Source organism: Bos indicus, chromosome 2, assembly GCF_029378745.1.
Source record: "Bos indicus isolate NIAB-ARS_2022 breed Sahiwal x Tharparkar chromosome 2, NIAB-ARS_B.indTharparkar_mat_pri_1.0, whole genome shotgun sequence".
Classification (NCBI taxonomy): domain Eukaryota; kingdom Metazoa; phylum Chordata; class Mammalia; order Artiodactyla; family Bovidae; genus Bos; species Bos indicus.
The window spans coordinates 118,987,873-119,005,467 of NC_091761.1; the positions used below are offsets into that span (position 1 = coordinate 118,987,873).

At 43.4% G+C, this 17,595-nt stretch overlaps 1 protein-coding gene across 8 annotated transcripts in view; it reads left to right on the forward strand.

The window, feature by feature from the left end:
- The window catches only part of ARMC9 (armadillo repeat containing 9), a 179,153-nt gene that overhangs the window by 61,877 nt on the left and 99,681 nt on the right, over positions 1-17,595 (forward strand). For all 8 annotated transcript variants that reach the window (XR_011562129.1, XM_070773908.1, XM_019978475.2 and 5 more), the window contains 4 exons: positions 1,823-1,946; positions 5,108-5,247; positions 6,392-6,468; positions 10,165-10,239. Coding sequence is in view for 7 of the 8 variants with exons in the window: in XM_070773908.1 (XP_070630009.1) it covers positions 1,823-1,946; positions 5,108-5,247; positions 6,392-6,468; positions 10,165-10,239 (416 nt within the window). In the remaining variant the exon portion in view is untranslated. The remainder of the gene's footprint in view (positions 1-1,822; positions 1,947-5,107; positions 5,248-6,391; positions 6,469-10,164; positions 10,240-17,595) is intronic.

The following is a 17,595-nucleotide window of genomic DNA, read 5'->3' on the forward strand; positions in this document are numbered from 1 at the left end:
CTGCTCCGAAGAGATGAGGGAGGAGCCGGGACATATAGGCCTTTTGGCAACAAAGACCTGGTAGCTGAAACTTCAAAAGATGACTGTTAAAGCCAGATCTCTTCAGGAATTCTTTCCTGGTGGCTCAGCAGTAAAGAATTCGCCTGCCAATGCAGGACACGTGGGTTTGATCCCTGGGTCAGTAAGATCCCCTGAAGAAGAAAATGACAACCCACTTTAGTATTCTTGCCTGGGAAATCCCAGGACAGAGAAGCCTGGAGGACTACAATCCTGGGGGCTGCAGAGTTGGACACAACTTAGAGACAAACATGTATGGGAAGATGCAGGAGTCTGGGCTCACTGAAGTCATTCCTTTGCTGTGCACCTCAGCTGTCTGGGGCCAGTGTCCCGCTTTTCTCCATCCTGAGCCCCCTCAGGGCTCACCGTCCAGGGTGGCTGTAGCGACTTGATGGCTCCAGCATCCCTTGTTTACTGATACAGCAGCAACATTTTCCTTTTTCATTGATATCTTCAAAGAGAAGAGCTAGGTCTTGTGGCTATGTTTTTCCCTGGGAAAAGAAACATTCCCCCCCAAGTTTCTTAGCAATGACATGTGTTTCCTTAATGTATTACTGTTAAATGCCTCTAAAGTCTTTTGTGAAAGTTAGCTGTTGTCAGAGCAAATTTTCATGGTTTCGGAGTTTATTTTGTCAGCCTCCAGTTTTGTTTTGTAAGCTTTCTGGTATCATAACGTAGTACTTTTTAGATTGCTCTCAAGATAGCGGGTAATGCATTCTCTGCCATTTTCTACTTAAGGCAAAATAAGGTTGTTGGAATAATTAAAGTGATTCCAATAAGCACTGTACCATTTCTTGTAAAAGACTAAGCCTCTTAAATCAAGATTTGAAAATTCCAAAACTAAAATGCCACCATAACAGAATTCAAAATGATTTTACAAAATGCCATTATCTTCAATAAATTCTCATTTGTTTGAGCTCTTTTTAACATGAATAAAGGGAGTTTTAGATTGTGACTATATGATACTCCAAAAATTTTCTCATTTGTTTGTTCTTCCATCCATTTAGCAAACATTTTATGATTAGCCAGCGTATGTGCCAGAGACCATTGATATAATATTGTTGAAATTTATGTCTGAAATTAATGTAATCTATATCAAGATACAAGTTTACCATAGGCTAATGACAATTCAAGGCTTATAATAGGGTCCCAAGTGTGGTTCCTAACTTCTCCAGGCCATTGGTATGTCCAGAAAGTACTACTTGGCTGCCTCTAATGTTAAGACTAAAGGGCTCATAAAACACAGATCCATCATCGCCTTGTGATTTGACTTTTGGGCTCAAGATCGTGGGTAAATAAAAGACAGTGCTCCCCACAAGAACACAGTGATGAATCATGTTCAGATGACAGAAAAAGTGGTTTTCTATTCATTAGTTGGTTGAATGAAACCAACTTGCAGATTAAATATGCTTTACTAAGTTTTCTAGAACATAAAACCACCTGCATTCTTGTTGTGTTTAGTCACTAAGTTGTGTCTGACTCTTTGCAACCCCACTAACTGTAGCCCGCCAGGCTCCCCTGTCCCTGGGATTTCCCAGGCAAGAATACTGGAGTGGGTTGCCATTTCCTTCTCCAGAGGATCTTTCCGACACAGGGATCAAACCCGCATCTCCTGCATTGGCAGGCAGATTCTTTACCACTGAGCCACCAAGGAATCCCAAACTCTACATGTGTTATATGCACAGTTTTCATAGAAAGTGGCTTCAGAGCAGAAACTTAACACAAGATGAATCTCTTACTTGTTCATCTCTTGTCATATTACCAGGTCGCCGCTACCTCGCCCAGAGCACAAAGGTGCTGCGGATGCTGGAGGAAAGGCTGAAGGAGGAAGACAAGGATGTCATCACCCGGGAGAATGTTCTTGGGGCCCTGCAGAAGTTCAGCCTCAGGTGCTGACCATGCAATAGGTCACGGTGGCTCCCATGAGATCACCTTGGGGGGTTCTTAGCCACTGTTCTGTGCTTATTTGTTCCCAGTGACAATCTAAGGGATGGGTGATATTTTTCAGTGAATACTTAGAAGAGATTGGGTGACTTTCCAACTAGAAAGCTTATCTTGAATCCCCTAAACCATCCTTTGTTGTTGTTGCTCAGTCGCTCAGTCATGTCTGACTCTGCAACCCCATGGACTGCAGCACACCAGGCTTCCCTGTCCTTCACCATCTCCTGGAGTCTGCTCAAACTTATGTCCATTGAGTTGGTGATGACATCCAACCATCTTATCCTCTGTTGCCCCCTTCTTCTCCTGCCCTCAATCTTTCCCAACATCAGGGTCTTTTCCAATGTGTCAGCTCTTCAAATCAAGGGGCCAAAGTATTGGAGCTTCAGCATCAGTCCTTCCAATGAATATTCAGGGTTGATTTCCTTTAGGATTGACTGGTTGACTCTTTTTGCTGTCCAAGGGACTCTCAAGAGTATTCTCCACAGTTCGAAAGCATCAGTTCTTCAGCACTCAGCCCTTTATGGTCCAACTCTCACATCCTGCTCCTACATGTTAAAGCACCATTGTATCCTCCCAATGAGTGTTATCTCATGCTGACAAGATGCTAGATGCTAGATTGTGTCTTAAGCCATGTGCAAGGTTCGGAAATAAACACAGGAATAAAACCCGATAGAGCCTCAGCCTGCCAAATGCTCAGAGTTCATTGTGGGAGAAGGCATATAAATGCACAGGCACAGTCAGCGGGGTCAGTCGCCCTTTGGAAGTCAGAGTGGAGCTTCCTGGTTCCTTGTCCATTCATCTCAGCCTGCCACCCTATGGTCTCAGCCTGGACCCCCTCATGACATGCAACTGTTCCACATTAGAAATTTAAAAATCAGACACCTCTTCTTGAAGCAGAACTGATGTCCTCCCAGAGCGTTTTTGTTTTGTTTTTTAGCTGACAGCATTGTTAAGGTATACTTTGTTGTTGCTCGGTCATGTCTGCCTCTTTGCGACCCCATGGGCTGTAGCCCACCTGGCTCCTCTCCATGGGATTCTCCAGGCAAGAATACTGGAGTGGGTTGCCATGCCCTCCTCCCGGGAATCTTCCTGACCCAGGGATTGAATCCGAGTCTCCTGCATTGGCAGGCAGATTCTTTACCACAGAGCCACCTGGGAAGCCAAAGGTGTACTTTTACATACCACAAAATTTACCCATTTTAAGTGTACAGTTCAATGATTTTTGGTATATTTACAGAGTTGTACAACCACTACTACAGTCTAATTTTAGAACATTTCCATCATCACCAAAAGGAACTTCATGCCTCTTTGCAGTCACTTTTCACTTCTATTCCTCACCTGGGCAGCCACCACTGTTTTCTGTAGATTTACCTCGACTGGTGTGTTCTTTTATGACTGGCTCCTTTCACTTGGCATACTGCTTTTGAGGTTCACACAGAGATAGCATGTATCAGCACTTTCTTCCTTTGTGTTGCCGAGTGATAGGCCATCATATGAATAGGCCACATTTTGCCTTTGCATTCATCAGTTGATGATACCTTACTTGCTTCTACTTTTTGCCTATTATGTGTAGTGCTGCTGTGAATATTTGCATACAAGTCTTTGTTTTCTTTTCTCCTGGGTAGGTATCTAGGAGTGGAATTGCTGGGTCATATGCTAATTCGTCCAGCATTTATATTCCCTGATGACACATGACTTTTTATTTGACTATTAAGAATTTTATTACCTTGAGTACCTAACTTTTTCTGTAAGTCCTCTTGTGAACACATTGCCTTCCCATCAGATGTGGTCAATATTTGACTGACTCTGACTAATAACCTGGGCTTCCCAGCTGGCGCTAGTGATAAAGAATCTGCCTGCCAATAATGCAGGAGACATAAGAAACACTGGTTCGATCCCTAGGTCAGGAAGATCCCCTGGAGGAGAAAATTGCCACCTACTCCAATATTCTTGCCTGGAGAATCCCATGGACAGAGGAGCCTGGTGGGCTACAGTTCACAGTGTTGCAAAGAGTCAGACATGACTGAGGTGACTTAGCACACACACTAATAACCTAACACCTGAAAAATGACATACTCTGAGTGTATATATGTTTTGTAGGGGGAAAGCTGTAGTTATGGCTGTAGATATATAGACCTGGCAAAGTTCTCTTTTCCAGGTCCCTGCTAATGAAAGTTTCTTTTTCTACCTGTATGAATTAAGAATTACAAATGATCTGCAGAGTTATTACTTCATTAGATCACAGGAACATAATTCTGTTTGTTTATAGAGATAATTTAGCTTAATGTTGACAGTATTTGAAAAATTTGCAGAAATTTAATAACTATAGTTATTGTAGTGCTTAGTCCCATCAGTTCTTAAGGCTGACATGATGATATCCACCATAACAATGTGATGGTGCCTTGGTATTGTAAGATTTTACACCAGGACTTTGGGTGGAAAGTAATTCCATATAAATTGTATTATCCAGGTTATTAAACTACCCTTATTCTATAGAGATCTGAATCAAAATGGTATTAAGCTGGTTTTATGTTCTTTTTTGTATCTCTGTATTTTTATATAGCTCAGAGTGCCTACACTGGATTATACAGACTAGATTTTAAGTAAAAATATGTTTGTCAGTGAACTATTTCTGTGACTCTGTTTCCTGGGTTAAGTAGACCAAAAGCTATCAATAAATATTTATGAAGTATTTGAGGTGATGCTCTGCTAATTCTATATATTGAAATAGAAACTTTCAAAGTAGGAAGTCTCCTTACTGCCTTATTTTTCTTTAACCTTTTAATGATACCCCTGAAAGGTAAAGAGTTTATTGTTAGGAATTCCTTGGAGATCCTGTGGTTAGAACTCTGTGCTTTCACTGCCGAGAGGGCATGTATTCAACCCCTGGTGAGGGAACTAAGATCCCACAAACCACGTGATGTGGCCAAAAGAAGAAGAAAAAGAATTTATTGCTGTAGTTTCAGTTGTATAGGTCTAAAAGTAAAGCAGTCCTTTGAGTCTGTAACCTCTATAAACTTCCTTTTCTGATATGCACTCACACTACTGTGTTCTCTTACATGGAAGGTTTCTTACCGGCTTTAATCACCTGTCGGCTATCTCATCCTAGGCGCCCACTGCAGACAGCGATGATTCAAGATGGCCTCATCTTCTGGCTGATTGACATCCTGAAGGAGCCCGACTGCCTGTCTGACTACACGCTCGAGTATTCGGTGGCCCTGCTCATGAACCTCTGCCTCAGGAGCGCAGGTCTCACAGCCCTACTCCCCTCCCCCAGCTCTGGGTTGGCTTTCATTTTTCCCTCTTAGAAAAACTCAAAACAGAGTGTGAAGCATATCCAACTAGGTGTAAAGCTATTGAATCCCTAAAGCCAACATGCCACCCTGGCCTTGGAAAGAAGAGTTTATGTTATTCAATTATATGCAATATATATATTAAGAGAAAATTGAATTACATTATGTTTTTCTCCCTCTTTGTTACATTATTCAAAGGTAGGAAATGAAGAATTATGACCTGTTTTATCTGAAGACAGAGAAGTACATTCCTAAGATTCTATGGGATTAAGTTGTGGCATTAATCTGACGTTACGGCAGAGCAGTGACGTTCAACCAGACTCCCTGCTCTTAATCACAGTCGCCTTTTCCATTCCATCTCCTAGAGATGGGAATTCCCATGTGACATCTCTGGTCATTTATGTCTTGATCAATAAAGGGAGTGATTTTCACTCTCCAACAGATTCCACCCCACTTAAATGATCTGTTTCCTGAAATGGAAGAAGCCTCCTTAGAAGAGCTGCCCTGAGCAGTCCCAGTGTTAGGAGAAGGCTACCTAGATAAATAGCTCAGGGGTACTTGTGAGAAGCACCTTCCCCCTCAGATGCTGTGGAATCTGAACCACCTGTGTGTTGTTGACTGACTAAAGGACTTCTTTCAGAGTTCTCTTTTGAAAAACAGCATATGCAAATTTACTAGCTTGAAAGCATTTATCAGGTTATAATCAGCTTTTCTTGATTATCATCAGTTTATCTTCAGTGATTGCTGTGATGTTTAGAACCACTGAGACAGCCGTTGGTTTTTCTGTGATGGTGTGTGCGCTTGGGAGGAGGGCATCGCTCTTCGATTCCTTGTGGTTCCTGTAGTGAGCGGCTCTGTGCTCTGCCTGAATGATAAGAACCACTGGGACCATGTTGCCCTGTACTGAGCTACTTAACTTCCACATCGCCTTTTGAGGTGGACCCTAATGATTTCCAAGGGACCCCAGAGGGAGAAACAGGGCCCCACCCAAGATCACCCAGCTCATAAGCAGAGAAGCCGAGATATGTTTTTAAATCTGCCTGACTTGTGCCTCTGAGTTTAGACGTGACCTGTTCTGTTTTGCTGTTTTTCTCCTAAAGGGAAGAATATGTGTGCCAAGGTGGCGGGCCTGGTGCTGAAAGTCCTTTCGGATCTGCTCGGCCATGAAAACCACGAGGTACCCAGTCAGCGCCGCTGGCCCCGGGCTCATGGGAGGGCTGGTCCTGGGTACTTACCTCATCACCTTCCTTCAAATATCTGTATAACCTGTGCCAGAGCTTTCTGTCAAATTTTGGAACCTGGAGCAGGAGGCGGCTTCCAGCTTCCGGTGTGTGAGCACAGCCGCCATCGCTGGTCTGTGCGGCTTTCTCCTGGGCGTTATTTTTTTCCTCCTCCCCCTCTCCCCTCCCCTTCACCCCTCCCCTCCACTATGGCGTTCCTCTACTGAGTTTAATATATGGCCCTGGACGTGTACATAACCTGGTAGTGTATTTAATATTGTGGGCATGATTAATTTGTATAAATAGCAGTGCCCTCTCCATCTCGGTCTTTTCTTACTCTCTTCCCCGCGTCTTTAGGTCCTTTCTCCGTTGCTCTCTGTCCATCTAGAGCCTTCACTCTCGCCACCACACAACAGCCCCCTGTTGGCAGCCCTTCTGTTCACTCGTCCAGCCCCCAGGGGTGCGCCTCCCCGCCCTTTGCGTCCTCCTTGGACATCTCCACCCTTACCCCTTGACCCAGGCCAGGGCGTCCCTGAGGTGTAGACACTGGTCACTGCCTGCTCACCCTGTACGTCAGGGTCCTGCCAGGTTGTCCTGCGGAGTGGCCGGCCTCGCTTCTACCCTCGCCTGTGTCCTCCCCAGCCCTGGGGAGGTTTTCTAGCCTATAGGGCTCAAGCCCTTTTTAAATGGAACAGAGGTCTGGATGAGCTAACACACAGTGCGGTTCTTCTCTCACCTGCTTGCTACAAATGCCTTTGCAGAAACCATGGCATCACTTTGCACCTGAAGCCTAATCTCCGCAGAGCTCTGCCCTCCTTAGCTCGGGCATAGGGCTGTCTCCGCAGGGGGACCGGGTCCCACTGGATCAGAGAGAAGCCCTCGGTCTCCCCACATCTGTTCCCATTTCAGACAGCTGTATCCTGGCCATTCCTTTCACATCTCATGTTACCCCAGCACCCCCGCAGCTGAGTGACCTGGACTGCTTTAGCGAGTGGAGGCTTATTCATTTTTACAGTGCCTGAAAGTGAAAATCGCTCAGTCGTGTTAGACTCTTTGCTACCCCATGGACTATGCAGTCCACGAAATTCTCAAGGCCAGAATACCGGAGTAGGTAACCTTTCCCTTCTCCAGGGGATCTTCCTAACCCAAAAATTGAACCCGGGTCTCCTGCATTGCAGGTGGATTCTTTACCAGCTGAGCCATAGGGAAGCCCAAGAATACTAGAGTGAGTAGCCTTTCCCTTCTCCAGCGGATCTTCCTGACCCAAGAATTAAACCAGGGTCTCCTGCATTGCAGGCGGATTCTTTAACAACTGAGCTATTAGGAAAGCCCTTACAGCGCCTGCCATGCCTTTATATTTTAAAATCAGCGAGCTCTTAACTACTTCTAGACCAGAGTGAACTCTCTGTTCCATTTTATTCAACTCAGACAGTTGAAGCCAGTGGGAATTATATCCTGTCACCTAACAGAAAAGTTTGGTTCCAAGTGTCAGAACCATGTCAGCTCTGAAAACTGAATAGACCAAAGGAGTCAGGTCTTGTCATTAACTCTTGCCAAAGGATCTGCTTTGAAAATGAGCAGGAAAATCCATGTATATATATATATAGTTGTTATTCAGTTGCTCAGTCATGTCCAACTCTTTGTGACCTGCAAGCCAGGCTTCCTGTCCTTCACCATTTCCCAGAGTTTACTCAAACTCGTATCCATTGAGTCAGTGATGCTATCCAACAATCTCATCCTCTGTCGTCCCCTTCTCCTCCTGCCTTCAGTCTTTCCCAGTATTAGAGTCTTTTCCAATGAGTCAGCTCTTTGCCTCAAGTGGCCAAAATACTGGCATTCAGCTTCAGCATCAGTCCTTCCAATGAATATTCAGGGTTAATAATAATAATAATATATATATAATATATTGGAGCCTAGAAATGTCTTTCCTACATAAAATTCTCACACACGTGTCCTTATGAGATAGTCATGGTCTTGAAAAACAAAATCAAGAAGCCATAAAGAAAAAAATACCCATAGTTAAATATATGAACTTCAATCATATAATCATATGGAAAGAGATTTGCATCACATATGACAAAAGTTTTATATCCTTTACATGTAAAGAGCTCTTATACATTGATAAGTAAGAGTCAAACAGAGAAAAATAGGAAAAAAAAGATAAAGTATGTAAAAGGACAGTTTACAGAATAGTAAATCTTGATGATTTACTATAAACATGAAAAGATGTTCAGTTTCTGCTAGTCATCAGGGAAATGAAAATAAAGATAACTATACAATGCCCTCTCTTACCTGTTATATTAGCAGAAATGAAAAGTGATAATAAATCCAGTGCTAGAAAAGGGTGGTGGGAAATGAGTCCTCCTCCCCATCCATGGTATGGAGAGAGCAGAGCATACAGTCCACTCCAAAGGGAGGGCTCATTTATCAAATCCTGTCTGGCTTAATGGTGGGGTTACCTGTGTGATTAAGACATGGGTCCTATCCTTGAAGAGCTCATAGGGGAGACATAAGTATAAATCTTAAAATACACTGAGTCCAGCACAGAAGTGGAGGGCTGTACAGGAAGGAGGGTAGAGTACTCTGTCTGGGCGCTCAGGAAAGGATTCCTCTGAGATATGTGTGAACTGAGTTTTAAAGGATGAGCCATAACTTTCCAAGGAGACATATGTGGGAATAGCATCCCCAGCAAGGTGAGCTGTTAGGACCAGCCCAGGGCATGTCCCAGGTGCTGTGTATATCAGGGAGTCTCTTAAGTAGTGTGGAACCTGTGCAGTGTGCATTTCAAGTGGCAGGAAGGAAGAAGCCGAGGAAGACTTTACGGAGGCCAAACCTCGAAGGGCCTTGTGTTCTCTAATCAGGAGTTAGAACTTCCCAGGGCATTCCTAGGGGGCTTCCCCAGTGCCTCAGTGGTAAAGAATCTGCCTCAATGCAGGAGATGCGGGTCAGTCCCTGGGTTGGGAAGATCCCCTGGAGGAGGGCATGGCAGCCCACTCCAGTATCCTCGCCTGGAGAATTCCATGGACAGAGGAACCTGGTGGGCTTACAATCCATGGGGTTACAAAGAGTCGGACATGACTTGAAGCAACTGAGCACGCACGCAGGGAGTTTCTATGGAAGGTTTCCGAGGTTGGAAGAGGGATTAATACGGCCCAAGTTGTAGATTCTCAGCAATGATATGATGGTTGGATAAAAGGGTGAATGTAAAGGCAGAGAGATCCTTTTGGAGATTCGATGTAGCCCAGGTCATGGACAATGACATCTGAACAAGGACTGTGGCAGCACATGTTTATAGGAAGGATTCCCATCAAGGATAACTTGGAGACTCAGTATTGGAGAGGAAGAAGAGAGGAATCAAGGATGCCTCCAGGGGTTCTAGCCTGAGTGGTCAGGAAGACATCAGTTAAACAGTGAAATGTAGCGGGAGTAAGCTGTGGGAGGGAATGGTGCATGCTCTGCTTTGAACTCTCAGTTGTAACCTTTGCCCTGCGACGTGCCAGCAGAGGTGTCTGTCATTTGGAGCTCAAGGGGCTGTGAAGATGGCAGTGGTCACCCTCCTCACCAGCCAGGCTGCTCTCCAGGGTGGTGTGTGATAGTTGAATTGTATGGTGTTTGAGAACTCGCACATGACTGTTTGTTTTCTCCCCTTAAAGATACAGCCGTATGTGAACGGAGCTCTGTACAGCATCCTTTCCATCCCATCCATTCGCGAGGAAGCTAGAGCAATGGTAAGAAAACGTGCTCGTGGGGTCAGTCACCATCCGTCAGTGCCACGTTCAGAGGCTGTTAGCGCAAGAACTTCCCAGTTGGGCCCCAGGGAGGGCTTCGAAGGGTTTCTAAACTCCCTGGAATTGTATCCGAAACACATATTTGCCGTTTTCTGGGGCCAGAGTTTGTGGTTTTTATCAGATTCTCAAGGGATCTCGGCTGACAGAATTAAGAACTACAGCATCAGAAGTTCCTTTGTTGTTGTTCAGTTGCTAAGCCATGTCTGACTCTTTATGACCCCCTGGACTGCAGCATGCCAGACTTCCCTGTCCTCCACTATCTCCCAGAGTTTGCTCAAGTTCACGTCCATTGGGTTGGTAATGCTGTCTAACCCACCTCATCTTCTGCTGCTCTCATCTCCTTTTGCTTTCAATCTTTCCTGGCATCAAGGTCTTTTCCAGTGAGTCAGATCATCACATCAGGTGGCCAGAGTATTGGTGCTTCAGCTTTGCCATCAGTCCCTCCAATGCATATTCAGGGTTGAAGTTCCTAGCAGATTTATTTTTTGGAAAGTTGTAGACCTTTTTAAAAATTTTAGTGACATTTTAATTGGGGGCTTTGGGAATGCCTATGGATTTCATAGCAGGAGAAGCTTAGCAAGAAAATGATGAAAATGATGAAATCATCACTCAGATTCACGTCTAGGCCTCCTGGAGGAATTGTGGCAGTGAGACCCGGGGCAATCAACACACTCCTTGTAATCCTCAGGCATCTGGTAGCAACCAAGTGATACAGAGGCGCTGATGAAGATGATCCAACTAGCTGGTTGGAAAAGAGTGAATTGAATATTTAATGTGTTAACATTAGTGCTTGCATTGGAGACATAAAACAAACCTCAGGTGATTAGCATCTTCTTTCGTGATGACAGATGTTTCTAGATCTAATCAAAACCACTGGAGTTTTGTCCTTTTTCCTTACAACGTGTGAAACCAGGTTAATTGTGTGTGTGTGTTAAATGCCTAGGATGAAGGGGTTAAATATGTTTCCACTGTCAGAACACAGGCTAAATTCAGTTTGAGATCAATGAAGCATGCTCTTCCACTTGGCTTTGCTTACTTAGAAGAATTGCTATATCTTCTAATGGGTCAGCTACAATTACATCAGCAATTATGCCAGAAACACAAACTTACTTAAGGTTTATTCTGTGTGGTCACAGTAAACAATAAAACTGAATTACCTACTGCTTTTAAAGAAAAAAAAATTGCTTTCTCAATACAGACCAAGGGAAAAATAAACTTTTATTAAATTCTGCATTATGGTCATTCAGGTGAAAGAGAGAGCTTGTCAGCCAAGGCAGAGAACAAGGAAGAAAGCACGTAGGTTGAAGAAAAGGAAAGAATGGTGGTGACATGGAATCTGAAAGCACAAAGGCCAGACATCCAGGGCCCAGGGGTTGAGAAAGCATGGGGGTGGGGGGTGGTGGAGAAAGGGGACCAAGTGGGGCAAAGAGACTCACTCTTGTTGGACACAGAGGGGATCATCCTGGAGATCATCCAGCCCAGAGAGAAAAGAGGTGGAGAAAGGGACAGCCTCAGAGCCCTATATCCAGGGAGGGCAGTATCCAGAGGTGTCACAACCCTGTCATTGGAGCCCCAGGAGGAGAGGGGAGAGGTAATGAAGAGAAAAAGGGCTGAACAGACAATGATGAAAAAGCATAACCATAGTAATACGGTATCTGGGAATGAGAAACCCCCAAATGTTTGGAAATTAAACAGCACAATTGTATTAGTTTTCTATTGCTTCATAAAAAACTATCCCAAAGTTTAACGTCTTTTGAAAAATTAACGCCTCACAGTTTTTAGAGGACAGAAGTTGGGGAGCACATTAGCTGCGTGGTGCTGGCCAAGAGTCTGTCCTTCGATTCAGCTGAGGGCAGAGGATCCACTTCTAAGCCCGTTGTTACATTGGCTATTGTCCGGGGACCTCGTTTCCCAGCCAGTGGCCTCTCCACAGGGCTTGTCTCTATATGGCAGCTGGCTTACCCGCTGAGGGATCCTAGAGAGACAGAGAGTGAGCCAGACAGCAGCCACAGTCTCCTTGGGATGTGTGGAGAGAGTAGCATGGAGACATCCACACTACCATGTGTAAAATAGACAGCCCAGGGGAATTTGCGGTGTGACTCCGGGAACTCACACCGGGGCTCTGTAACAACCCAGAGAAGTGGAAGGGAGGTGGGAGGGAGGGGACACAGCTATACCTATAGCTGATTCGTGTTGATGTTTGGCAGAAACCAACACAATACTGTGGAGCAACTATCCTTCAATTAAAAATAAATAAAATTAATTATACGTATATAAAGAAGTGGTTACATTGACCTGTTGCCCTAATGGTCCAGGAGCAAGAGACGAGAATGAAGATAGAACACGAAATCTGGTGCAGTGAGTCAGGGGCCCTGCAGCCTCTATTGGACTGAGGTGCAGAGTCCACTCTGAGTCCAGCTTTTGTTCCTAATTACAAACTTTCTTTGATCTTATTTTTCTCAAGACACTATACTGACATAGTCTAGATCTCCTTGTTTTTACCCCTGGATGTTCCTTTCTGAGCTAGTCTCGGGAGCAATCAGCAAGTGTTTAGGCAGCGTTCAGGCCTGACTCCAAGCCAGTGTTCCAAGGTCCATGCTCTCATGATCCTAGTCATACTCCCTTCTGGGTCTGGCCTTGGAGTTTGTAACAAGGCGACTATTTTAAGAAAAACATGAACAATAATCATTAACTGATAATCCCTCAGTTTCTTAATATATGCTGTTTTCCCAGATTCTGTTTCTGTGTAATTTCTCAAAGCTGTGAAAGTACATTGTTAGGAATTCCCACTACAGCTCCCCCTTCTTGTTTTTGTAGGAGTAGATACATCAACTGAGCAACTTCTTTCTTCATCAGTTCTCAGACGGTTTCTCTCGTGCATCTGAGGACTAGACACAAGACAGTCAAAAATAGACATCCTGATATTATGGTACCAAGCAATCCTCCTCCTAAAGTTTTAATCCACATCATAGGGTTACGTTTATGTAAGCTTTCCTCAATTTCTTCAAATAAATCAGTTTCTGGGAGTAGTTGTAAGTGAGCATTCTGTATTTTAGAAATAGTAGCCTGTGATTGGGAAATATCCAAGGATAGATTATCACAAACGTGTCCTCTCAAATGTTTAGATAATTGATCCCAAGTATATGCACTTTGATGCTACTTATGAGGTGTGACACAAAATGAAGAGATATTCCCATAACACTTAAGACGAATTTGTAATTTGAAACTTTGTACTTCATCCCCTTGTAGGAGAACTGCATTTCCTAAATCAATCAATCATTCGTTAATTTCTTGGTCTGTGTGGGTTTGACTTCTCCAGGCAGAACTTGCGTTTTGGTGCCGTGCTGTACCAGTGTAGCTGTTTGTGTAGTTTGATGCATTGCCACCCCGGCTACTACCTCGGTGGTGGCTATAGCAATAATTCCCATAATAGCTGCTACAAGTAGTCCAATAAACCTTTTGGAACATTGTAGTACTTTCTTTATAACCTTTAAAAGAGCATGTGTTTCAGGGGAGCCTTCCCAGGGTCTGGTTTGATTTACTGGAAGCCATATTCCCAATCTCCTTCTTAGTATAACAAATGAGTGATGAGAATTACAAAGAATTTAAGCAGCTATATAATTTGCAATCCTGGCAAGAAAGTGCTTATACACTTTCATTGATAGAAATTGTTCCTTTCGAGAACACATAAGGATCTCTCACACAAGCATGAATATAGAATGTCCAGTTTGTACTGGTGTTAAATGTCAATGAATAATTAGTTTTATTGGAATAATGTCCATCCCAAATTTGGAATTTTTCAAGACCTAAAGCCAATTCCCAACTCCCTTCTTGCCCTCTTCCTTGATCTAATTGTGGGAAGGGGAGTGACATGCCAATACCATGTCATATAGTTGGATGATCTGAATGAGTGGTAGCATTGGTATGGTTAAAGACTTTATGCACCTGCCAATGCAGCCTTTTGTGAGGATTGCAGGACTGATTTTGATGAGAGCAGTTAGAGACTGCATACCCTGTAGGGGACCAGTCCCATACAATTCCGTAGGAACCATTCATGACAATTACTCCCTCAGCCCTGTGGCAGTTATCCCTCTGAGTACGACCTTGTTTTTCAGTCCACAGGTCACGATGCTTGCCTAAAGGTCTGTCCGATTTGGTGTCATTATTGGGTTCTGAGTTGTCATAAGCAAAACTCAGACCAGAGAGAAGATGTAGCTGAACCTTAAGATAGTTATGATTTAAAGAATTAGTGGACAGCCGGGCTTGCATAGATAATTAAAGACATCCTGTAGCCGGTCCTATACAAATTGGCCTGGATTCATACCCATAAGTAACATTGAAGGGAGTCCTTTTTTCTTGTTTAAAAAGAGGAGGGCATGTACCTTCAGGTCCTGGTATTCAGAAAGAATTATTAACATAAACGGAGATCATAGAATCCCCCCAAACAATGGGTTTTAGTAGTGGGAGGCTAGGTATGTATGCCCAATAAGTATAATTTTTAGATTCAGCTGTTGCTAGGGGATATACTCACTGCGGTGGTGATATGAGCAAACATGGAAACAGCCAGATTGTTAGGAGTGACAGCTTTCCCTTCATTTTCTAAGATCTCCTCTGATTTCTGTGTTAACCTTTTAATTTGTCCCCAAGTGGGGATCTTGTTCCAATGCGTCAACGAGAGGGGAATCGTTGTCTTTGTCTGTCTCAGACTCAAGCCTTCGAAACTCATTACTGGGGCCTCTACATCTCATGAGAAGTGTCTCTCCCGTGGGATATGATATGGTTTCAGATGACACGAGGGAATCCAAACGGGTGTTTCTGAATCACCTGGCGAAACTCCCAAGGCTTCTGTTGGAGATGTGGTTATTGCAACCGTCTGGCATGTACGACAAGTCTGCACAATCTGTTTTGGTTGAGACCAAGTGATATGAGACTTGGTTTTTAAACATTTTGAATTACAGTGTGTCAGATCATGAAAGGCTGATGCCTCTGTAAAGACTGGAAATAAAATGGCATCAGCTTGAGCATTTCCTTCTGTTAAGGGCCCTGGTAAAGTAATATGAGCCCGAATTTGAGTAATGTAGAATGGAAATTGTCGGTGCCTTATCACCCATTGTAAATTTGTAAAAAGCGTGTATAATGTGGATGGGATAGTATCCGTAATAGTTGCTGTTTCTCTATGTTTAGTGACATGTGCAGAATATTGAGAATCAGATAAGATATTAATTGCTTGGGGGTTATTTTGTAATGCGCGTGTAATAGCCAGAATTTCTGCTTGTTGTGCGGAATATCCAGGTGTTGCAATAACTAGCATAAATGCGCCTGTATATCCTGCTTTTCCTCGGGTAGTGCCATCTGTAAAAATGAAAAGAGCAATGGGAATGGGGTTGACACTAGTAATTTTAGGCAAAATCCATCTTGTTTGTTTTAAAAACTGCCAGATAGGTAAATCAGGATAGTGGTTGTCGATTTGTCCAATATAGTCAGCTAAAGGTAGTTGCCAAGTTAGTGGCTTTTGAAGAGAATGTTTAATTCTTTGGAGGTTAGTGTAGTGCAAATAAGGCAGGGATCATGTCCAGTAAGTTGCTGAACACGTTCTCTTCCTTTTAGAATTATAGTGGCTGTATGTGTAAATAAGGGGTGATAGATTTTCTTTGTGAATTAGCTAAGAATATCCCTTCAGTTTGCATTATCAACCCAGTAGGGGAATGAGGGGTAGGGAAGACAAACAACTGGAGAGGCTCTAAAGGGTCTATTCTGTCTCTCTGGTGGTTTTGTACTGCTTGTTCTATAATTGCTAGATTTTTCTCAGCCTCAGGAGTTAGCTGTCAGGAGCTATTAAGCTCTGGATTTCCTCTTAACAGAGAGAATACATGGGATAAAGGATACATTGGAATCCCTAACTTAGGTTGAATCCAGTTAATATCTCCTAATAGTTTTTGTAAGTCATTTGGAGTTTTCATTGAGTCTCTGCGTATTTGCACCTTTTGTGGTTTGATTGTAGTACGGGTAACTGTGTTTCCTAAGCACTGAGAAGGTTCAGTGTATTCTAGTTTATCAGGAGCCGAATACAGGCCAGCACATTCTGAGCATTCCTTTTAGCTTTAAAAACAATTCCTATAGGCTATCAATATTAGGTAAGGCACATAATATATCATCCATATAATGAATAATACATGCATGAGGGAATCATTGCTGTGCTAGGTGCAAAATTTTGACAAATACTGGGACTATTAAGCATACCTTGAGGTAATACAGTCCATTGAAATCTTTTATGTGGCTCCTTTAAATTAATGGAAGGAACTGAAAAGGTGAATCCAGGTTGATCACCAGGGTGTAAAGGAATAGTGAAAAAAACAATCTTTAAGGTCAATAACAAACAAATGCCAATTTCTTGAAATCATATTAGGATTAGGTAGGCCAGGCTGTGAAGCACCCATTGGAACAATAATAGCATTAACAGCTCTCAGATCAGTAAGTCTTCTCCATTTGTCAGATTTCTTTTGTATAATGAACACCGGAGAAGTCCAAGTGCTAAAGGACTCAATAATACGTCCCTTGCTCAGTTGTTCATTAACTAATTCATGTAAAGCCTCCAATTTTTCTTGTTTTAGAGGCCACGGCTCTATCCACACAGGTCGATCAGTTTTCCAATTAAGGTATGGGTGTGGGTGGGGGAAGATTAATACGAGCAGTGGGGTGGTTCGAAATCTTGAGTAGTCAAAGGATAGTCTTCCTTGTTGATTTTTGCCCAGTCTCAATCCTTGTATATAACCTTGACAGAACACAATTTGGCAACTGGCCTTGATCTCTTGATTTGGAGGAATATGTATCTCAGCATGCCATTGTTCCAAGAGATCACGACCCCATAGATTGACAGGTATAGCAGCCATATAAGGTTGGATGGTGGCTGGTTGTTTATCAGGCCCTGAACAAGACAACACCATAGCACTTTGTTTTAATCCTGTGCCTGTCCTAGACCTGCAATAGATATTGGAGCAGGCCCAGTGGCCATGCTTTAGGCCAGTGTTTAGAGCTGATGATAGAAACCTTGGCTCCAGCATCTATTGAACCTTGAATGTTTTTGCCACTTATATTGACTTGACAAGTGGGTCTGGATTCCAAAATCTTTTCAGTGAGAAAAATACCAGCCTTGGCTGTGCTTCCAAATGCCCTGGAGCCTTCTTTTTTGTCTGACTGTCCTATGTCCACATAGTGAAGTGAAAGTCACTCAGTCATGTCTGACTCTTTGCGACCCCATGGACTATACAGTTCATGGAATTCTCCAGGCCAGAAAAC